The 22936-nt window shown below is 53.5% G+C and overlaps 1 protein-coding gene across 2 annotated transcripts; it reads left to right on the top strand.

Moving 5' to 3' along the window:
• Positions 1–140: 140 nt before the first annotated feature.
• Positions 141–22933, top strand: CTDSP2 (CTD small phosphatase 2). Of its 2 annotated transcripts, XM_055578892.1 has the most exons (8): positions 143–503; positions 13551–13699; positions 15270–15308; positions 15747–15848; positions 16419–16475; positions 18606–18698; positions 18822–19007; positions 19196–22933. In XM_055578892.1, the coding sequence occupies exons 1-8, from the start codon at positions 440–442 to the stop codon at positions 19319–19321; spliced, it is 816 nt and encodes a 271-aa protein (XP_055434867.1). In that variant the 5' UTR covers positions 143–439; the 3' UTR covers positions 19322–22933. The 2 variants fall into 2 exon arrangements, with proteins under 2 accessions (XP_055434878.1, XP_055434867.1); XM_055578903.1 differs by lacking the exon at positions 15747–15848 and having other exon boundaries at positions 141–503.
• The last annotated feature ends 3 nt before the right edge of the window (positions 22934–22936 follow it).

Below are 22936 nucleotides of genomic sequence, written 5' to 3'. Positions count from 1 at the left end.
GCAGGCTGTAGAGAGGCCGAATCCAGAGCCTGGAGGCGCGCGGGGGTGGGCGCTGCAGCCGCGGGTTGTTTATCTGGAGTACGGAGGGGAGGGGGGAGCCTGGAAACCGCCCCGTGTCCCATTTCCTCCTCTTGTTTTCGCTCCGGATTCTCCATGTTGGACCCAAACTGAGGAGCCCGGAGCTGCCGCCGGGGGATCGGGGCTGGGGGCACCCGGGAGAGCCGCTACCCGGGTCGCCCGCTCTCCATACAGGCCGCCTCCCTTCCCGGCTCAGGGAGGGAACAAGAGCCGGGATGTGAACAGCAGTGGGAGTCGGAGTCTCGGGAGCCGGAGCCGGAGCCGGAGCGGGCCCCCGCCCAGGCCCCCCAGCCCAGCCCAGCCCAGCCTGTGCGCCCGCGCGTCCTCCCGCCCAGCCAGCCCGGGCCCGCGGGATTGTTAGATGGAACACGGCTCCATCATCACCCAGGCGCGGAGGGAAGACGCCCTGGTGCTCACCAAGCAAGGTAGGGGCAGCAACTTCCCAAAACTTTGCGTCGCCCCCGGGCGGGGAGGGGGCTAGCACAGCTCCGAACCCGAGTCTCGGCCCCTGACCTCCCGGGGCTCAGAGTGGGCGATTCCGACCGGATCCCCTACTCCATCCGCCCCTGCGTCCTGGTGCGCACTCAGACCCGGCAGAGGGCTGCGCCGGGGCCCGGGCTCCCTGCGCCCTAGGGGGAGGGGCGTCATCCGCGTAGCTGTCACCCCTTCCTGCACCCCCTCTCCGGGCAGAGAGACTAAGGGGTGAGCGCTCGAAGCGCGAGTGTACTCGCGTCCATCCTCTCCAGAGTTAGGGGGTGGGGTCGTCACTTTTCCCGCACCGGAGCGCGCGGCTGCCCCAGGACTACAAGGACTGGAGAGAGGAGGGGAAAGGGGGGGGTCCCGGGCGACCTCGGGCTAGAATGGAGCCGGGACTGGAGTCCAGCACTTCCTAGCCCCACCCCCCAACCCCTCACCCCCGCCAAAGCTCGGGGTTGCTCAGGCAGCGGGCGGTGACGGCGTCCGGCGGGACTTGGGACCAAGTTCACCGCCCGGAGGCGGGGGCGGCCGCGGTGGGGGAGGGGCTGAGCCCTGGCTGACCGGACCTGGTCCGCCCGCGGCCCTTTGCTGGGCCAAGGACCTCGGCGCGTGGGGCTCTCCCCCGGCGGCCTCCTGCCACTTTCGCTGAGCAAACAAGCGCGACCCCAAGGCCCGACCGGAGCCCCTCCCTGCTCCGATGCGCTTCCCCCGGGCCGCAGCCACACACACAGAGCCGCGTTTGTTTAGCCCGAGAACGGTGTCCCTGGTTACATAATTCGCCGGATGGCATCAGACCCGGCGTGTATCTGAATCGCGCTGCGAAAAAGTGCGAGTTCTCGGTGGGCAGCGGCTGGCGGCCCCCGCCTTCCTGCGGGTTGCGGGGAGATACGAGGTGGGAGTCTCGGGCCCTCTCTGGGTGTGGGTTTGGGGACTGGAGCTTGATTAGGCCGAGGCCCTTCCTAGGGACGGGGAAGGTGGGGGTCCGAGGGTGGGATCTTTGAGTTTGGTCCTGGAGAAGGCCCCGAAACTCTTTCCCCCTCCCCCACGTTCCTCTTCGGGCCTTGAGGAATGTGTCTGGAAGAGTGGACAGAATTTCCGCGGGGAATAAAGACTAGAGCCTTTTTTTTTTTTTTTTTTTCTGGAGAACTTCCCAGACTGGGGCCACCTGGCCTGGGGAGGCTAGGGAGCTCACGCTCTTGGGACCAAATTCGGAGCGTCCCTGCTCATCCCTCGATCCCCCAGAACAGGGCAAAAAAGGCCCAGTGCCTTGTGAGGGGCCAGCCCTGGGGCCTCGGTGTAGCCCCACAGCTCCCTGTTAGGCAACATTAGTCAGCAGATCACTTATTTCGGGGTTCCTGGTCCCAAGGAGCACCCCCAACTTGCCTAGAGGCTAAAAAGCTGGGCTGGTGGTTTCACCATTCCCTAATTCCCTTGGTGGAATGCTGAGGCGCGGGAGGTAGTGCGTGCTTCCTGCATCTGCTGGCCCTACTTAAATAAACCTTGCCTACTCAGATCCCAAAGCCCCTGACTCCCTGCTCTCCCGGCCACATCACTAACTAGGCTGCAGCTTCACCCCTCCCCTGGCTGCTCAGCTATGATGAGGGCTGAAGAGGGGAGGCTTTCTGTTTTTATAACTTCACTCCTGACTGTTCCCGCTCTCTTCCCAACCTCATCTGAGAAAAAGACTCCAAGTGCTAGCCAAAAATGAAGAAACGTGTGGATGGAGGATTCCAGAGGGGGCAGTGTTGATGAGAAGGGGAAGAATTGCCCTGGACCCACTCTGGTCCTCCCCTCCTGTAGGGGCTCAGGAGGGTGCCCTCCCAGGGAGAGGACCACACCAGGAGTTGGGGAAAGCTGGACTGCTGAAGAGACAGCTTACCAATAAAAGCTGGCAGTTTCAATCACCAGGGCAAGTGGTGGGGAAGAGAATAGATAACAGCAGAAAGCAAGCAGCTGGGGCTTCTTGACAGTCTTTAGCTGCTGATGTTGGTTGAATTTTTAGAGTTACGATTTTCATTTTTTTGTGTGTGGTTTATCGTTCAAACTTACCCCTGGAGGAATCTGAATCCTCAAGCCGGCAGTTTGGGGGTCTCTCTCCTCCCCTGTAATTTGACTGCATTCCAGAGAAGACATGCTTTCTTCCTGAACTGCTTGGGCAAACGGCAACCAGCAAGCCAACTTTCTGATTCCTTCATCCTTTACAAACAAATCCTGCATCGTAAATAAAAAAAAAGTGGGGGTGGGGAACAGATGTTTTCTCTCTGTTTAAGAGTTTGGCCCTTTCTCCAGTGTCCTATCTCTACGCTTCTGCCTCCCTTTGGAAAAATGGGGAAGGAGTACTGAGACAATTTATTAATCAGTACATTTCTAGAAAAATACAAATGGCTCCTCGCTTGGGTGGTTTTTTAGTGAAGTTGTTTGCTGGGTGGTTTTTTTTTCTTCTTTTTTAGCATTCTGCTCTCAGAGCTTTAAGGCTGGCTGGGTGTGTTGATGATTCAAAAGTAATTACAGTAGGGGAAGTAGAACAAAGTTGCTGAAAGCGTTGATGATGAAAGGACCCAAATTGGACCATCTCCCCAGACAGATGGGTGAAATGGCTCGCTGGTCCAGCAAGGCTAGGGCTGTGTGGTATATCAAAAGTGAAAAAGGAAAGTTAGTATCCCTGGTCCAGCAAGGCTAGGGCTGTGTAGAGTACCAAAGTGGAAAAGGAAAGTTAGTATCACTTTGGTTAGAAAAGCACCATTTATGGCAGCCACTGAGGATGTATCCCCATTGCTGGGAGACTGTGCCTTGGGCTTCAAGGTTAGATGGGGAGAAGCCAAGGAAATATGTTAGCTTATAACCTCCCCGGGTGAAATGTGAGGGTGGGGCAACCTCTTCCAGAGCTTGAGTGACCCACAGCCCTTTTATGGGAGTTGGGATTGCTTCTGTTTTGTTTTGTGGGACCTGACGCCCCTTCTTTTCAGACAGTTGATGGTGATGCTTTGGATTGTCTTCTCACATGTCTTAGCAACAGGTTCTGGTAACTGACCATCCCTAAGAATAGGATCGTGGCAGGTTTTTCTAACTCTTCCTTCCTCCCTACAAAGGAGAAATTCTGCCTTATTCGCTCACGTAAAAGTTCAGACACCTTTCACTGTAGTTGTAGCTAGGCCCTTAACTTGAAAAGTTTGGCTTTCGTCCTCAGCTTGCTGGGTGAGCGTCCAGGGTGTGTGTTTATAGCTGGCTCCTCCCGCCCCATGGGTTCCTCTCCCATCCTGGCCCAGCTTCAGCCTTGGCCTCTTTGTGGCCACCAAGCCTCGCTCCTGTGTCTCCTTTGGAGTTGTTGCCTCACCTTGGAGTGGGGTGGGGGCCTGGGTGGTGACTGACACTTGTGTTTGTTCCCTGCCAAAGCAGCCTAAGGGAGCCCTGCTAACTCAGCAGCAACGTTTGTAAATGCCCGCCATCCTGGGCTGGGAGTTTGCAGTTCTGCTGCTGAGTCTGACTTGGACAATTTGCGGTGGAGCTGGACTCAGGGATTGCTGTGAAAACCCCTCCAGAGATGGCAGAGGTGGTCGTGTCCCTGACTCCTGTCTCCTCCCTCTCAACTATAGGGGTCTTCAGCTGAATAGAAGAGAGGTCCCTTTTCATCCTCTCAGTGGGACCTTCCAAATCCCTTATGATCACAAACTTTGTTAAAATGGTAAATAGAAGTAAGTTGATGCGCCCAACTTTTCTGTGAAGAGTTAATACATGTGTTCATTACTAAGCAAGAGAAAGACATTATGTATTTATATGTAAGTATATGTCCCTTCCCCTTCTCAACTTTTCTTCCTTCTAGCTTTTGGGTAGGTTGAGCTATTGTCTTACAGTCTCATCTTGTCTCTTGGGATGGAGAGGGGGTTGGGGAGGGGAGGGTGGACGGCAGGGGCAGCAGTTAAAGTGTTTGGGAGAATTGCTGGGGAGCAGAATTGGTTGCTTCTGGCCTGGGTGCAGATCCCTGCTTTCCCTGTTTACAGTGAGACTTGACAAATCACTTCTCCGTCCTTAGCGACTTAGTGACTTTTCTGTAAAATGGAAGTATTGGTCTCTACGCATATGTAATCCCTGGTACTTAGTAGATGATTGAAAAATGTTAACATTCTTCTGTTTTAGACAGCTAGACCACCACTCCAGTGTTCCTCCATTCCCTGAAGGACACAGTACAAGCAGCAAAATAATCATGTGGGTTTTATTGTTAAAGACAGGTGGCTGAGGGTCAGAGGGAACACTAATGTGGGAGCTTAAGCCTTCTGGGAGGATCATAGCCTTGCTGCACAGACCCCCTCTGTGCCCCTTTGACACTGGATGGGATTTTATGCAAGTAGAGTATGCCTTGGGCCTTTTGCTCTTTTTCTGGAGCCCAGGCATCTGGGGTGGGAGGAGGCCAGGGAGCCACACACCTCCTGTGGAGGGTCCCTGAAGTCTAAATCTTCTAAACAGTTGCTCAGTCCCTCAGAAGTGGGTACAGTGAAGACTTTGAGACAACTGTATGCTACGTTCTTACTGTCTGCATTCGCTTTAAGAGTTAAAGAACCCAGTGAGATTCATAAACACATACATATATATATATATATATATTTTTTTTTTAGGAAATTCTGGTAACAAGGAGAGAAAAATAAACTGGGATTTTGAAGAGAAATAGATGTTCCAGTGCTATGTCTTTTTCTGTGTTTTGGGGGTAAACCTTGAGAAAGCACAAACAGCGTTAAAGTGCTTTTCACCCTGTCTCAGGCTGGCCAGCTCAGGAAGCGCTGCGTTAACTCACTTGTCCTGGGGACATGGGATTGGGTGTGGCCCTGTCAGGACTCCCTCCCTTTTCTGTAGAGGAGGAACAGTTCCCAGCTGAGATGCAGATGACTTTATTACCATGCACATCTTAGGAATGAACTAGTAGAAATCAAAGTAGAGAAAATGATTTAGCACTGGAAGCCTCTCTGTACCAGAGGCCAAGCAGAACAGACTATCTTTGTCTGGCCAAGTGCCCAGCCCTTCAGGTCTTGGTGTGCCTGAACCAGGTCTGTTACGGCAGAATGAGTACTCCAGCAAGCACATGGCCTCCTGGGCAGGAGTTACAGGCATGTTCTGTTTTATTCGTCAGCTATTCTAGGGGTTAGCCTTAAACCTGATCTCTCAGCAGACCTGCTGACAGCTCCTTTTCTTTCCCAGGTGATCCTTGTCCCCCTTTCCTTCCCTACCCCCTATCCCGAATCAGACTTTGCTCTTACTCCCTTTTTATTCAATACCTCTTTTCATCTCTTTTGCATCCTGTAGAATTTCTCTTTCCCACCCACATAGATCTCAGGGAACAAATGGGGCCCCAAACCCAATGAGAGCCAAGCAGATTCAAGAGAACGCTCAGAGCGTGTACCACAGATGTTCAAAAGTGTCTCCTGGGTCCGCCGAGGGGGCTTGGGCCTCCTTCTCAGGAACAAGGGCCTATAGTAAGAGACAGCAGGCTTGGGTTTTTTGACTCTGTGATAGAATAGAGCAAGTACCCCTAGAAAGGAAAATGAGGCTCTGGGGTGCAAGTCCCCTGAAGCCTGCAGAGACACTGAGGCAATGGGATGTGGTGGGGAAAGGGGCCTTGGGTTCTCTAACTGAATCACCCTCCGGTCCTGGAAGGGTTAGTCAGGGACCACTGGCAGCCTTTAGACATTGGCTCTTAGCCAGGGACAGACATCAGACTCTCCTGTGACACTTACTAAAAATACAGCCTCCACCTGGGTCCTACTGAATCAGAGCATGAGCAGGTGGGCCAGGCATACGTGTGTTCCAAGTGCTCCCTGTGAGTCTGACAGGTGTCCCTGGAGAAAAGCCAGGTGAGCGCAGCAGTGGCCCAACTGCCTGTTTAGCCTTGAGCATGAAGAGTCCCTGGAGGGATCCAGTTTTGCTGTTAACCATCCTGTGGCTCCTAAAGGGGGGTCTGAAAGTTTTCTGAGTGTAAATGGACAGAGTCATGGTCCTCGCTCACCGATAATAATCACAGATGATAGTTAGCACTTACTGTGGGGCAGGAGTGCCCCAGCCTTTTATATCTAGTATCTCACTTAAGCCCCACAGTGGCCTTGTGAGGTAGGAATGATCCCCTCTGGACAGGTAAGGAAATCCTCTGCCGATAAACCAAGCACCTTGCCCATGGGAACATAGCCAATTCGGGGCAGCTAGGACTGACTGAGTCAAGCTTAACCCTGACCCACACAGCCTCTTCTCTGCATTGTGCAGGCCGCCTCTCGGTACCGGTTCAAGCTTCAGGTGACCTGAAGCCACCTTGTAACTGTGCAGCCTGGCCTTTCCTGATTGGCCTTCAAGCAGACAACCCAGGGTGGTTGTGCCTTAGGCAGGCCCACAAGGCTGTTTGAGTGGCTGAGGTGGGGCAGGCGCCAGGTTTCCTGATGTCCAGCTTAGCGCTGTCAGTGGACATACCAAGACTGGTGGGTTGGTCCCACGTGCAGCTAGGCTGTGGGGGGAGCGGGTGAGTGACCCTGTAGGTGGGACAGACTCCCTGGCAGGCTCCTTCCAGTTCATTTGCAGGGGCCAGCCACGAGAGGAAGGAAGGAAGGAAATGGTTGGCCACCCTCAATGAGAGAGAGAGAGTGTGTGTATGATTGGTTTTTGTGGAGTCTTGGAAAATGCCATTTCCCAAGATTGGCCCTGCCATGACCTCTGTGTGACCTCTGGAATGAGAAGAAACCTGTGGTCTCTTTCAATGTGGCCGTTTTGAGATTGAGACTGAGATAAGGGTATGAAAGTGCTTTGTGCTGAAGGCAAGCAGCTGAATTTACCAGTGTATTACTCGTAAGGACACACCCAGACCACCTTGTAATACGCACAGCTCTGTGAAATAGGTAATGTTAGTCTTCCCATTTTACAGAGGAAGAAGCTGAGCCCCAAGGCCACACACCTTGAATGCAGTAGAGCCAAAATTGAAGCCTAAGTCTCTGACACCTGTGTCACCACCCTGTTGTTCACTGGTCAGAGGAGAGATGGTTGAGGGTCCCTTGCTGTATCTTGGGCCTTCCTTCTTTTTCCATCTCACTCTCATGCATGTGTCACCTAGAACAGGCTCCATAGCTGGGGAGAGAGAAGGCACTAAGTTCTTCAGGTCTTCACCAAACCAGGAATCAGGCAGAGCGCCGAGACAGGGGCTGAAACAGCCACTAAGAGGATGTTTGTGTCCGCTGGCAGGTTTCTTTTAGCCCCTAACCTCCCACAGGGGTTGCTCAGTACCTCCTTAGGGGAAGAGGAAGGCTCAAGGTTGGGGGATGGCTTCCAGTCCCCACGATGACATCTCTGGCCTAGCAGATGCTGCACACAATGAAACAAGGGCAGGGGCCAGCTTGTGGGTTCTCCTGGGTGGCATCTCGTGTCTGTCCTTGCTGCTGTGGTGGGCCATCCGGTCACTTCCTGACATCCACCCAGAGCACCCTGGTATGGGCTGTGTCTGAGCCTGCTCCTGATGCACCTATGAGGAGATGCTCTGGTCCAGGGCCTGTTCTTTCTCCTGGGAACCCCAGCCTGTTTCTAAAATATGTTAGAGCTGCCCAGAAGGGTGTTTTGCCAATAACTCTTATAAAGGCTGACTCTGAAATTGACCCAGTTATCTTGGTCCTGTTTTAGAAGTTGCCAGGAATCCCTTGCTTCCAGGACTGAGTCGTCCTTGACGGAAGGTCCCTGAAGTTGTGGCCCCATGTTGTGATCAGTGACAAGACTGCCAAAGGGGGCCGGGGAAAAGCAGACGGGGTTGCCGGTGACCGGGTACCCCGCTCCCACCCCACAGTGGCCTGAGGGACCCAGGACTGAAAGAAGTCCTCCTTTCTTAGAAGAGAGGGAGAGGCAGGGAGCCCTTCTGCCCTGGCAAGAGCTAATGAAGGCGTCTGTGTATGCAGGACAGCCCCGCTGCTGGCCACAGGGATGGCGCTTGTACAGAACACGCTGGCATAAGCCAAACAGCATGGCTAAAACTTTTTAAAAGTACATACTGTCAGCTTCACGGCTGCTCTTTGGAACAAGGGGACCTGGCTGAGCTGGGCGAGGCCCCGCCTGCCTTGCCACCTGGAGAGAGCAGTGTCGTCACCGAGGAGCTGGCTGCGCCCTCCCCGCGTTTCCAGTCTTTCCTGTGTGGGGGATGTCGAGGCACCTCTCACCTGGCTCCCCTGCTGACTTGCCTGATGGTCCAAGAGCCCTTCCGTCCACCTGGCGCTTCAATGCCTCTCCTCAGCCAAGGCACGGATGCCCCGTGCTGGGGACCCGGGAGGACTCCGCTCCACGGGGAGCCCCAATCAGATGCGTCTTGGCCTCAGGTCCCAGGCAGCTGGCCAGGAAAGGCCGGAAACGCTCCACACATGCTCCTTCCTCCAAACGCTGAGGGGACGGAGGCCCCTCTGAGAGGCCATTTTATAGTGATAGCCAGGCGGCATCCTTTGCTGTGGGGGGATAAGAGATGGCGAGAGAAGTACTTTTGAGGGCTGAACCAAGAAAGCATCCTTCTGCATGAATGGGCTTGTTAAAACGCGACAGCCCAAGAGCTTGCCTTCTGCCGAATCCCAGGCGGGTATGTGAGGAGTTCCTTTCCTGGGACACGAAGCTGTGTTGTTGGCAACGGTGATATCGGAGCCTGACCTTCAGAAGGAGGTTAAAAATAGTGTTGTCCTGGCAAAGCCCTTCTCCATCTGTGTGTGTGTGTGTGTGTGTACATGCACACATGTTTGTGCACTAGCTTCTTAAGAAGCAGAGGCAAATAGCATCCCCACCTGGTGCTTCTCTGGGGCAGACATGGTGGACACAAGGCGAGAGGCCATTCTTTGTCTCAAGTGGAATGGCTTAACTTGCTTTCCTGTTACTTGCTGATGCCAACCAGGGAGTTTGCAACTGGAAAACAACTTTTGTAGTGAACTGGGGAGAAGGTATGGGGTGGTTCTGACTTTTTGAAGCCTGCTCAGGATTGGAGTTCCTCTGGCACCTTTCTTGCTTTCTGTTCTAGAGCTTCAACCGCATGCTGGGGTGGGAGGGCCCATGGGGTTGCCAAGGTGCAGGCGTTTTCCCCTTAGATAACGCGTTAAAACCAGGATGGATTTAGGTTTATTCCACATGGTGCTCTACTGTGCTTGGTAAGTTTTATCTGTCCTTGCAGTCAGGAGTGGTCTTGTTATCGCGGTTAACGGATAAGGAAACTAAGGCTCAAAGAAGGTGTGTGGCTGAGTCGGTAACTGGCAGGGCCTGGACCCCAGCCCTGGTGATCCTGGGGGGCGGAGAGGGGAGGCGGGGCAGTGCCTTCCCCGTTGCCCTTTCTCTTCACATCCTGCCTCAGTAGGAAGCCTTGCAGCAGTGAGTTGAAGGGGTGTCCTGGCCTCCCTTTTCTCAGCAACCTGCACACTTTATTCTTAAGCCAGAGGTCCCCCCATTAGATCAGTGCTGGTCCTTTCTGACGTTCAGCCTCAGACCAGAGGTTCGGAAAAGGGGGCGCAGGCGCACATCAGTAATGGAGCTCTGCGGTACCCACTGGAGTCCTGCCCTCCCTCACCGGGGACACCGTGTGCTGTGCAGTCCCCCCCGGCCTGTACACCCACTTGTGCCAGGGCTCCTTTCCTGGGGAGGGGGCGCAGTGCTGAGTGCTGGCTGATTGGAGTCCTGTGACAGGCTGTTTGACACAAGGCTCAGATCCCACCCTGGTTGTTTCTCCTCACCCTTAAACCGACTCAACACAGTGGATCTCTGACCAGAGGTCCTGGCTCCAGCTTCTCCCCGCCCCCCATTGTCCTCTTGATCTCCCAGAGGTGTCTGCCAGTCAGAGTAGGTGCCAGGCCGGGGTGAGGGTGAAGGGAGCCTTGGAATGGAATCCCAGAGTCTTGTACTGTTTTACCCCTGAACCCCTTTCAGGGACTGCTCAGAAGGGCAGCAAAGAAGGGGGCCAAACCCCAAATTGATCCTTCACCAGCCCAGCCTAAAGAGGAACAGAGCAAACACTTTAAAAGAGATCTTGAGAGTGCCCCACCGCTTCCCACTTGTTGCAGGAATAAATGCTCACGAAGCCTGAGCTGTTGGGGGCCCGACAGAGTAGTTAAGAGCCCTGACTCTGGATTCCGGCAGATCTGGGTTCAAATCTTTGCTATCCTACTCCCTGTGTAACCTCAAGCAGGTTGCTTAACCTCTGTGCTTCAGTTAGCCTTCTATAAAATGGGGGATTAATGCCTAGGGATGGGTTTGTAGTGAGGATTAAATGAAATAATAATGTCAGGTGTCTTATCGTGGGCCTGACACATCATTGGTGCTCAGTAAACTTGACTGAGGCCCAGAAGGACTGAGTGGCTTGTCTCAGGTGCTCAGCTCCTCAGTCTACCCACCTCTCATAAGGGAGTTTGTTTCTAACTCTTCTGGGCCAGTTGCACAGAAGGCTTCCACAGGTCCTGGCTCTGTCGAGCTGACCAAGGCCCTGGAGGCCCCAGAGTCACTCACTCAGCCAGAGTTCCTGAGCACCAGCTACTTAGAAGCTGGAGGCCATTGCAGGCCCCGTCAGGAGGCAGCCATGTTAGGGGGAGGCTGAAGAGGCCCTGCTGGATTCTCAGTGGCTTGTTTGTAAAAGTAAGGAGGACGGACAGCCTGGAGAAGGATTGAGGGAAGTGGGGCCCCAGAGGGCGAGGGGTGGTGAGGGGCGTCTGGGGCACTGACCTTGCTCTCGTGGGTCTGGGGTCCCCTCCCAAGGCTGCTCAGCTCTGTGCTCTGCTCCGAGTGCATGCCCTCAGGGTCAAGGCATTCGTGGTCTCTGAGGCCCAGGGGCTGCCTGGTCACATTGTGTTTTTGAAAAGACCCTCATCCCCTGCAGAGTCCAAACCAAGCTGAGGTGGCCCCAGCCCTTCCCCACAAGCTCCCTCTGAGGCTGAGGTGCTCCTGCCTGCTGGGCCTCCCGCAATGAGAAGCAGCGAGGCCTCTCCATGGCCCCAACCAGCTGCCCCTTTCACCCCCCCTGCCTCCCAGGATTACTCAGCCTTCACAGCGTCTGTCACTAAGATGCTGAGTGCATTCTTGATGGCTTCTCTTCAGGAAGGGCTTGGGCTGTGTGGCCTTTTAAGAAAGGCTCGATGCCCAGGTTAAGCCTCTGATTGTGGTTCTGTGTGAAGAAACCATAAGCCAAAGAAAAAGCGATGGTTCAGCTTTGGTCTTAGAGCTTTGTGTCAGCGTCTGCTTGAGTCCCTGGGCTTGGTATTGAACGTGGGCCATACAGAAAGGTGGAGAAACTGTCCTTTCCCTCTGATTTCTGCATAGATTATTCAGAGTATGAAAAAGTCCGAGGAACCTCTTACCTTGCGGTCTTTAAGTACTGGTCTCTGCTCACAGGTTTGTCTCCTGGACACAGGGGCCTTGGGCAAGGTCTCCAATGCAGCTTCTTCCTTCGGACCAGGATCCCCAGTCCCTGGAAATCTTGCTTTTTCCACCAGGGCCAGGAGCTCAAAAGTGATGTCCAGGTTTTTAGGCTAATTGCTGGGGAGGCCTGAACATGTTCTGAAAGGTTATAAGTGGTCATACCAGTGTCAGGGGATCTGCCTGATCCAGGGAGGGGAGACGGCTAGACTGGACTGACTGGTGCCTGATCTCAGCCTCTCTGTTGAGCCAGAGCTGAGTCAGTTGTTCCGGGGCGGTGCTGACTGCCAGTTGACTGATGGTCAGCAGCCATTTCCTCATCCTTGGTCCCAGGAACAGAGTTTGGTTTTCCCTCCTCTCCAGGGGCTCAGGCAGCCCAGGAACTGGGTGTTAAATGTCTCTTCCATCACTTATATAGGAGTGGCCTCTGAGCAGGTGCAGCATGCCCTCTGAGGACGGAGCCGAGGGAGCTTGGCCTTGCTGGGATGGCGGTTTGGGTACCACCTTGCCTCCCCTTTCCCTTCTTAAACCCAACAGCGCATGGAAGGTTGTCCTCAGTGCTACATTCTGTTTGTCCCCTACCCTCGCCAGAGATGGAGGTGTTTCCTGTGCTTATTTTCCTGCATTGGAGTTTGCCTTAAGCCTTAAAGTGGAGTGGGGACCCAGGAGAGCAGGCCTGTGGCCGAGGACCGTGCTGGCAGCGGTGGTGCGGTGCCACCTCCTGGCCACGGCGCACATCCTGACTTCCTACTCTGGCTCCAGGTGCTGGAGCAGTTCATCTAAAAATAAAAGGAACTGAAAAAGATTTTCCAAAGTCTGGTTCTGGTTGATCCTATAATACCTATAGCTTTTTGTATCAGCTTGACCTTTCTGGGGCTGCTTTACCAAGCCTCCGATTAAGATGGCTTTTTATTTCCAAAGCCCAAATTGTCAAGGCAGGACTTGGCAGTTACAGCCTAGAGGCAGGGACATCAACCCAGAACCCAGCGCTGGATGTATGTGTCCCAAGAGGGTGACCTTCTTGTGGTCTTGGAGGAGAGGGAGTGGTAAGGAAAGTGGCTGGAATGTGGGAAGGACACAGGGGTGTGAACAAAGCATGTAGGTTCTTCTTGAGACTGAAACTGTTCTGCTTTCTAGTCTGGGCTTACTGCTGCCAACTGATCGGGCATTGAAGGAAGCTGATCCAGGACAGGACAAGAGTTCTGCTAACTTGAAGGGGTCTAGCTCACTCCCTTCTCTAGAACTGGTAGTTTTCTGGGAACTGGTGATAGGGAGGATTTGGGGTTTTGTGAATTCATCTTGAGGGATCCTTTAGTGTGCTGTTACCAAAGTGGATTCTGTACCTGGCCCCATCTTTCAGTGCCCCTTCCCCCACTGTGCAATTAAGAGCAAGTTTTATGCAGCTCATTTCCCAAACCAGGGACTGGGGATTCCTGTGTTTCTACTTTACAGAGATGATGGAATAAACATGTACATTTCACTGTTGACTGTATTTGGTTGTTCACCTGGCCCATGCCATGTGCCCCAGTGGAGCTTACAGACTAGAGGGAATACAGCATGGGAAGTGGGCATCCGTGGATGTCCTGTAGCTAATGTCTCTATCACTCCCTCCTTTCTAGGCCTGGTGTCCAAGTCCTCTCCTAAGAAGCCGCGTGGCCGTAACATCTTCAAGGCCCTTTTCTGCTGTTTTCGTGCCCAGCATGTTGGCCAGTCAACCTCCTCCACTGAGCTCTCCCCCTACAAGGAGGAAGCCAACACCATTGCTAAGGTAGCTGGATCCAAGGTGGTGTGGTGCCAGCAAGGATGTGACTGCCATGGGCGAGAAAGGGTCACTGTAACCATAGCAGGAGGGCAAGCCAGCCTTGCCTGCGTCAGAAGATCTCTGGCCCAGAGGAGGCCCTTCCTCTGTCCTTTCCATGGTGGGCCATCTTCTTCCTGTTGATTCCCATTTGTGGTGTGGGCCACCTGGATGTCCTTGTGGTTTCTGAGGGCCCCTGTAATCCAGATCCTTCCAAGTTCCTGGAACTGTCCAAGGCACTTTGCATATGTTGTCTCATATCACCCATAGCAGCCTTGCAAATAGACTCAAGGATTTCAGCACACAGACATGAAAACTGAAACCCAGAGGGTATATGTAGCCCCTGAAGAGTTATTGGTTGGTAAATAGTAGTATCAAGGTTTGAACTCAGATCTCTCTGGCTATAAGTCCTGTGACTGTTGTTTTTATTTTTAACTAAGCAAAGATAACCTCCAAGTTATCTTTCAGGGAACTCTCAGGGAACCAAGGAATTGAAAGTCTGTCACATTTCTTGATAACCCCTTGCAGCACTCTGACCTGTACCTGTTAGAGACATTTGGAAATATGTAGGGTGTCTTTGATTCTCATAATTACCAGAAAATACATCTGGCATCTCAGAGGTGGGGACAGAAATTATTCTTTCCCCCTAAGCCATTGGTATTTCTTTCTGAACCACCAAGTTTTAGCTGTCCTTCCTCTCTTTCAAAGCCAGGCTATAGACATGAACTTCACTGTCCGAAACGGGGAATGGTTCAGTGAAGTGCAAGGTGACAGCATTAACTGAACTGTTAACTTTTACCAAGAGTTCACAACGATGTGGAAGCGTTGAGTTGCAACATTAAGTCAAAAAGCAGAAAGGAAAATTGTGTATCATGAGGGGAGACTGCTAAAACAGGCTTGAGGGAATGCAGCAAAATGCCAGCGTTGTTTCTCTAAGTGCTGGGATTTTCATGTTTCTTCAGGGTTTCCATTAAGATCACTTACTTGCTACAACTGTAACATTGTTATTATTAGCCAAAGGCAGGAAAACGTTTCTGATCTCTGCACTCTATCTCCCTTCACATTTTAGGACCACAGTGTGGGTTCACATCGGCTTACTTGTGTTCTGTAGGGGCTCAGCGTGTTCACACACACACACCCCATCTATGCCCCCCACGGAGAACATAGGAAAAAGACAGGTTCTCAAAGAAAAGCCTGGTTTCTGGACTAAGCAAGAGGCTAAGCCTCTGTAGTAAGGGGTTCTGGTTTGGATTCTGGCTCTGTGCGCCTGCCTCAGCTGCGTCGGTTCCCTGTTCCTCTGAGAGGCAGTGGTAGCCGAGCTCAGGGACACTGCCTTCTCCATCCTTCATCAGGCCTAGTGCGGAAGGGAGACTTCGGCCCCTTTCCTGCCCAGCTCTGAAGGAAAGTCACTTCTGTTATGTCAGGGTTTTCCAAGGGGCTGGGATCTTAGGGAGAAGATTGCCCTGCAGGGCTGAGTGGGCTTTAGACGGCCAGGAAAGGCATTAGTGGCTGGCACTGACCACCTCCTTTTCTCCCGTAGTCGGATCTGCTCCAGTGTCTCCAGTACCAGTTTTACCAGGTATGTGACTGACAGGGCAGGTGCTCAGAAGCCCCGAAACCCAGTGAGCCCTGCTAACCTCATGTGGTGACATCCTGAGTCCTTGTATCTTGCGGGCTAACGCCCCACCTGGGAAGCTGTTTGTCCCAGACATTTGCTGCAGGCCCGCTATGTGCAAGGCATTAAATCGTGGAGGGGACAGCTGGCCTCCACCCTGTGGAGCTGATCACCAGCCCTGGCTCCATCTCCAGTATCTGGATCACGTCACAGTCCCCGGGGAAGACTGAAGCAGGGAGTTAGTCTCTACTTTTTCTCCTCTTGGTCTTCTAGTGTCACCTCTCTTGGGTTGAAGTGGGGGGCATCTTTCATCTCCTCAACGGGCCTAGCTCTTCCCAGAGTTCTGTTGAGGGAAATTAATCTTTCTTGGTGGCAGATTCAGCACCTTGGCTCTGGTTTTAGATTCCAGGGACCTGCTTGCTCCCAGAGGTGACAGAGGAAGATCAAGGAAGAATCTGCGTGGTCATTGACTTGGATGAAACCCTTGTGCATAGCTCCTTTAAGGTAACGTGGCCTCTGGAGCCCTTCCTCACCCATCTCGGACTGTCCTGGGAACCTGACTCAGGTGCCATGAATTGGCCTAAAGTTGATGCTGGAAGAGTGATTAGAGGCAGGAGGGCCGGCCTCTGGGATTTGGCCACACTGGCATCGCAGATACCTGGAGGCCACTCCAGAGAATGTTGAGCGGGAGCTCGTGCTCTCTCTGGTCACTGCCAGCAGGCTGCATCTGCCCCTTGTGGCACAGGAGCCACCAGGGCTCTGTACAGGGCAGGCCCAAAAGAGGGCTACGGGCCACGAGTCAGAATTGGGCCCTGTCCCTGTCTGTCTTATCAGGCCCAGAGACTCTCAGCTCAGGTAGAATTTGCAGGTGGTGGTAGGTAGAGAAAACCAGAAGGGATATTGCAGCCTGTACTGGGGTGAGAGCCACTTAGTGGGGCGGCAGGAGCTTTCTAGAGCCTCTCAGATCTGACCCTCCCTCCTCCTCCCAGGGGACAGGCCTTGGCCAGGACTGGGGTGTGGCTGGGCTTCTTGTCTCTTCTCATGAGCTGACTCATTAACTCTTCTGCCTTTCAGCCAATCAACAACGCTGACTTCATAGTGCCTGTAGAGATCGAAGGGACCACTCACCAGGTAAGTACTGCCAGGCCCAGGGGCCCGGGGTCCTCCGTGCCTCAGGGCTTGTGTTCCATCAGTTGATCCTTTCCTGTAACTTCAGTCTCTCCATTTTTATTGGTACCTTGCACACTCAAGGCTTTCTCATCTTAAAAAATTCAGCCCCCCAGTCGCCTCAAGTTGCCATTCTCTTTGCAGCCAAACTTTTTAAAAAACAAGTATTATTTAATAATAGTAATAGCTATCATTTACTTACCTGCCCTGCCCCTACTGAATGTGACCAGCACTGTTAATGCCTTATTACATTTTCTCTGATCTGAAGAGTTGGTGTCTACCTGTTAAAGGCCAGGAAGCCAATACTGGCTGTTTCCTTTCCTCCCCTGCCCACCCATTCCATCTAGCTGGTGAATTTTCTTCCTTCCCAGCTCAGGCATCTCCTCCTCTGTATCTCTCTATGCAGCTCCATCCCCTTGGGTCCCTACACTGGATTCTGCCACAGTAAATGCTCAATACACATCTATCAAAAAACACTTGATTTAAGTAAGAGCAGACTCTGGCCCTGTATAACCGGCTCAGTCCAGGGTTAAGGATCAGTGGTGTTGATAGTCAAACAGAAGAGTTACTTGTAGGGAAATGGGGCTTGAGGCTCCCATGGGTGGTCATCACTCTCCTATGTCCATTAAAAGTTCTCTTCATCCCAAGACCCTCCTCCCAGCTGAGGTGCTCCGCCAGGCCTAGTGCCAGATTCTGCATGGCAGCCCTTTACAGTCTGCTTGAGGGCTTCCCTGGTGGCTCAGATGGTAAAGAATCAGCCCACAATGCAGGAGGCCCAGGTTCAACCCATGGGTTGGGAAGATCCTCTGGAGAAGGGAACAGCAACCCACTCCAGTATTTTTGCCTGGAGAATCCCCATGGATAGAGGAGCCTGGTGGGCTGCAAGTCCATGGGGTTGCAAAGAGTCGGACACAACTGAGCAATACACTTGAGTATATAGAGATGTACAAAACTCACAGAGAAGACAAAGGCATATCTTCAGAGAGACAAACACAGTGAACTCCTGGCTAACAAGGAGAGATGTGAATAATGGAAAAGGGATGCGATTTAAATGATTTGGGGGTGGGGGTGGTAGTGGGGTGTCTACGTGCAGAAGTTGGGTTTTCAGCAAAGAGTGGTGAGAGGATGCCAAGCTTGATGAGTAACCAGGAAGGAGAGAGGACCTGTTAAAGGTTACAGAAACAGCAAAGGAGAGGAGGCCCAGTTGTGACTACCTGGAGCAGAGGGTTCTTGCTGCAGAGCTGGGAGGGGTCTGGTGAGTGATGGCCAGTCCAGGACACCTCCAGGAGGAAGAGTCATAGAGCCACATGCTCTTGAGCAGGGAGAGACGGTGGTAAAAAGAACTTTGAAGGGATGGTTCTAGGAGCACCTACGTAGGCTGGATGAGAGGAGAACACCTGGATGGGGGCAGGGACACAGCAGACCCATGAGGGACACGCACCCAGGGAAGCTTTCTGGCCATGACGTGCAAGATGATGAAAGGTGACACGAGGGGTGGGTGGCTGGCAGGAGCAAGCACAAAATGGGTGGGAGTCACTAGGGCAAGATGCTGCGGGGTGTTGATCTGTGGTCACGGGAGGGAAACAGGCCACTTTTCCCCTGGTGCCTTTCAGAGAAGCTCTGCAAGGGAGGGCTTGAGGTTTTAGGAAAGATCTGCGACCTTGCCTGATGGGGACCTGGACTGACTATCCTGCCAGAACCAAGGATAGGAAACTCCTGCCGAGGCTGTGGCTGGATTCAAGTAATCCAGGATAGGCTGTTTCCATCCGTGAGGCCTATTCTTGATTACTTGTTTCTGGAGGCAGCTGATGGTTCACCGCCGGAAAGAGATGGCTCCTGGGACCTGAGGTGTTTTTGTTTGTTTTTGAACTGGGTCAAAGTTGGGACCACCGAGCCAGCAGGAGCTTGGTGAGGAGGTGATGCTAGTGCCCCGGTCTGTGGGGCAGAAGGCTGCTGGCCGGGTGGCCCAGAGGCGGGGCTGTGGGAGTGTGGACTGAGCCAGTTCTCCTACTTGCTCAAGTAGTGATGGGCCTGACGCGGTGCAGCTTCCCCCGCACAGGGTCACCTCCAGCAATCTGCTCTGCTTCTCCTCAGGTGTACGTGCTCAAGAGGCCATATGTGGATGAGTTCCTGAGACGGATGGGGGAGCTCTTTGAATGTGTTCTCTTCACTGCCAGCCTGGCCAAGGTATTGGGGGCAGGAGGGGAGCAAAGAACCGGGAGCAGGGGTGGCAGCTCCTTGCGGGTCTTGCAGGAGGCCACGGGGAAACCAGGACCGCATCCACAAAGAAAGCCTCCTCTCTCCTCCCAGTATGCCGACCCCGTGACGGATCTGCTGGACCGGTGTGGGGTGTTCCGGGCCCGCCTGTTTCGTGAGTCCTGTGTGTTCCACCAGGGCTGCTACGTCAAGGACCTCAGCCGCCTGGGAAGGGACCTAAGGAAAACCCTCATTCTGGACAACTCGCCTGCTTCCTACATCTTCCACCCGGAGAATGCAGTGAGTGTTCCAGACACACCCACACAGCAGGGCTTGGCAGAGTCCCTGTCCTGAGAGCTGGGGGAGGGGGGAGGAGAGGGAGGGTGGTGAGCTGTGGGCTTTACTGGAGGAGCACACCAGCCCAGGTGAATGGCCAAGCTTCAGGGGGCTCCGGGGCAGGGAGACTTAGGCCCCCTCTCCCTCCCCAGGTGCCTGTGCAGTCTTGGTTTGACGACATGGCGGACACTGAGTTGCTTAACCTGATCCCGATCTTTGAGGAGCTGAGCGGAGCCGAGGATGTCTACACCAGCCTGGGGCAGCTGCGGGCCCCTTAGCCTTCCCTGCTGCCAAGCCACGGGCATCCCAGTAGGGGGCTTTCCTACACTGTGCCTTTATGATCAGCTTGACAGAGTGGAAGCTGGAACATCTCACCAAATGAGGCCTGGAAATAGACGTGATTGGAAAGAGCGTTAGGACAGGTTAGATGCCAAGTGGGCAAATATCAGACCAGTGATACCCAGAGCTCCCTGCTCCCTGAGTTGGGTTCCTGAGATGTGAGTGAGAGTCTGTGTGCGCATGTGTGTGTGTGTGTGTGTGTGTGTCTTGCCTTGAACTGTGGCCCCAGGATATAAGCATTTCAGGTTGGGGGAGAAACTGAAGGATCAAGAGTCTCCTCGAGTTAGTCTGTCTCCTCTCCCTTCACCCTGAGAGCCACCGAGCTCCAGGCATGAAGACTGTTGAAGGCTCCATTGCCAAACCTATGGCCTTTCCTCAGTGTTGTAAGGTTTATGCCAAGGAGAGAGAGGGGTCAGGGGCTGCCTTCGGGTGCCCCAGGCATGCATCTTTCTGAAGCCTTTCTCTTGCCAGCTGCTGCAGACAGAGAAACGACATTTCTGGGAAGATGAAAGCTTGTTTCCAGAACTGGTAGCCCCAGTGGCCATCAAGTCCTGTGGCCCAACAGCTGCCCTTGCCTCCAGCTGAGTGCCTGACTTGGGTCCTGTCTGCATCTCCCCAGGGCCTGGGCACCGGGCCTGCCTTCCTCGCCACCTAGCCATAGTCTTGAACCTGTGGGGAAGGAGGTCTTCTCCCTGCCCTGGAAGAGGACAGATAACTGATTTCCGTTCTTTTGACTCTGTTTTAAAATTCTCTTTCTAAATACAGAGTGTTGAGCTGTTTTGTTTCTGACAGAGCTGCAGTCCTGGGCCTGAGGTGAATGTGGGAGGCCCCGGCGGTGCGGGGACGAGCAGAATCCCCAAAGCATGAATGTGTGTGTCTCCTTGGCTTGTAGGGCAGCTGAGTTTGGGGCTCTGTCTCTCGGTCTGCTCTTCAGGGAATCTCTGCTGGTGCTGCCACAAGGACTTTGTTCCCAAGTCCAGGAAGGGCGCTCAGTGTCCCACCCTCCTGTTCCTGGGCAGGGCTCTCTCCTCTCGTGTCTTCCCCCAGGGCCTGGCCTGTGCCGAGTGGCTTCATCCCTCCTGGCTGGCTGGCTGGCACTTTTTCTCTCCAGAGCCTCAGGCACGCTTGCATTTCCTGGGCGGAGGGGCTGGGTGTTCTCAGCGTTTAGTTTGCCAATGTAACACAAGTGGGGCCTGCCAGCAGTAACAGGTGTGAGTGAGCTCTTCACTCACCTGTGCTTTGCGAGTCTCTTTGCTTTCAAAGTTTCTTAATAGTGCAATGCTTTCAAAAAAAAAGCCACAAAAAGGAAGTTTCCCCAGGATGGAAAACAAAAGAGGAAGAGCTTCTGTAATCGGGAGCACAAGAGGCCCCCCAGGGGGAGCCCCACCTCAGCATCACTGCCTTAACCGTGGCCTCCCCTCCCTCCTTCAGGTGGGAGTTCCTGTCACCCACCCCCATTTTCCCTGGAGGCAGGCGTCACCAAGCATTTGTAAGTTGCTTCCGGTGCGAGAAGACTGCCCACTCAGGACTCGCCCCCATTGTCCCTTCCGGTTCCCACACACTAGGCCAGTCTGAGGAGCTCACCAGGACCAGGCAGCGGAGCAGCAGCTTGGGCTTCTGGCTGCCCAGTGTCTTCCTCTGGCATCGTGAGGCCTTGTCTTTCACTTTGTTGTCGCATGAGTGGAGTAGGGCCTCCAAGGCGTGTGTGCTCATTTCCCCAGCATCATTTCCTGGTGCCTGTGGGATCCTGCTTCATGCAGGTAGGGAAAGAGGGCTCCGGGGCTGGCCAGGAACGACATCTGAAGAGAAGTAGGAGCTTCGGATTCCAAGGCCCTGGCCTAGGCCTCTCTCCTGGTATCACAGGGGGGCCTCTCTCCTAAGCCCCACTCAAAGGGTTAGACCTCTGGCCAGATCTGCCATGGGGTCCAGCCAAGCTTTTCTGACTAAACAAGCAATAAGAGGCTCTAGGCTGACCCGGTTCCAAGGACCCTTTCTGCCCTCCTTTGGGTCACCTGGTCTCCAGGAAGAGCCAGTGCCACCCACTTTCCTGTCAGGCTGTCTAAGTTCCGAGGGATCATGACCAGGGCCCAGGATGACCTGGTGGGAGTGTCCCGCTGCTGCTGCATGAAGCCCAGCTCCGCAGGCCTGTCTCACCAGACCCCTGCCCCGCCCCCTGCGGTTCCTTACCAGAAATGCCGCACCCCCTCCCCCCACCCTTCCCTGGAGAGGTAGCTCAGCCAAATATAAGTCTAAGCAGGGTCCATCCGTGTGGACCAGAGCCAGCCTGAAGTCGTTACGTGCTTTCTGGTCTCCAGTTTCAGTGTGTTAGGGGCAAGAGATGATTGCAAAACTTGCTCCTTAGAGGAATCAGGCCAGACTCAACTTGGGAGGAGGGCAAGATTGCAAGGAGGAGCCAGTTCACCCCAGGATCTGTTTCAGGGTTTCCTACCAGCCCTTCCTGTTTGAGGCTGGCCTTTGGGAAGCAATAGGCCACCAGGCCTGGCCAACCCCAGTTCAAGCCATGCCAGGAGTCTGCCCACCTGCCAAGTTCAGTTCTTTTAAGGTGCCTCTTCAGGGACACAGAGTGTCTCTCTGATTGGGCTTCTAAATCAAAAGCCTGATGTTCGTGTCCCTCTCATAGGGGGAGCTTTGGACACAGGACCAGTGTGGAAGGGTCAGGTAAGGGTCTCCACTCTGCACATTGTAGAGGGGACCCTTTGCGGGCCCATGGTCCCTCACTAAAGAGGTTGAGGTAACTTGCCCTCAGTTAACCTGGGACCTTCTATTTAATTCCTCCCGCCTCCCAAAGATTTGGACCATTTTATAAATGTATAAATTCACCTCTGTTCTCAGTGGCCCCGAAGCTTCCCTGTGCTAACAGCATGGGAAGTCTAAAGACAGTCATTCCCTGGGAAGTGGGTCCCGTTCTGTTTTGCAACCCTACCCTGTTCCTGAGGAGGCCTCATTCAGTAAGGCAACTCCCCATCCCCCGCCAAGGTTGTCTTGCATGTCCCAGCCAGGTCAAGTGTCTACAGAAGGTAAACCTGTTTTCCCCTTTAGGTCTTCATTTGGTTATTTGTTACTGTTGTCCCTCAGTTGCCTTTTTTGTAAAATGAGGTTTTAGTTTTGTCTTTTAAAAAAAAAAAAAAAAAACACCGGTAAATACTTGCATTCAAGCCGGGGAGGGGAGGCAAAGGTCTGGCCCCCTGCCGCATTCTCTTAATGCTGTGGGGCATGCCCCTGGAGCAGACTCTCGTCTTTGGGGCCCTGAGCTTCTTTGCTTGTAGTTATCTCAGATTTGACCTGTCTCTGTTGTGCCGCTCAACCCCCTTCAAGATGCCATCTGGAGGGTCAGGGAGGTCTGCCTCCCACTGTGACTGGGCTCTGGGGTTCTGACCACCTTGCTTACAAGTCCATAATTTGATAAATTTGTTGTATTCAAAAACTTGAAATGTAGGATGCCATTAAGTGTCTGTTTATATTTTTGAAATATTTGTATTACTTACAATTAATGAATAAAAGTGGGTTTAAAAAACCCATCCATGAATGGATGC

Source organism: Bubalus kerabau, chromosome 1 (genome assembly GCF_029407905.1).
Source record: "Bubalus kerabau isolate K-KA32 ecotype Philippines breed swamp buffalo chromosome 1, PCC_UOA_SB_1v2, whole genome shotgun sequence".
Lineage (NCBI taxonomy): Eukaryota > Metazoa > Chordata > Mammalia > Artiodactyla > Bovidae > Bubalus > Bubalus kerabau.
This window is presented reverse-complemented; position numbering and strand designations above follow the sequence as displayed.

Excerpts from the sequence above, each read along its gene's own strand:
- CTDSP2 (XM_055578892.1), top strand. The coding sequence starts at position 440 with ATGGAACACGGCTCCATCATCACCCAGGCGCGGAGGGAAGACGCCCTG. Across the intron at positions 13,700-15,269 it reads AAGCCAACACCATTGCTAAG|TCGGATCTGCTCCAGTGTCT; the intron begins GTAGCTGGATCC and ends TTTCTCCCGTAG. Across the intron at positions 15,309-15,746 it reads TCCAGTACCAGTTTTACCAG|ATTCCAGGGACCTGCTTGCT; the intron begins GTATGTGACTGA and ends CTCTGGTTTTAG.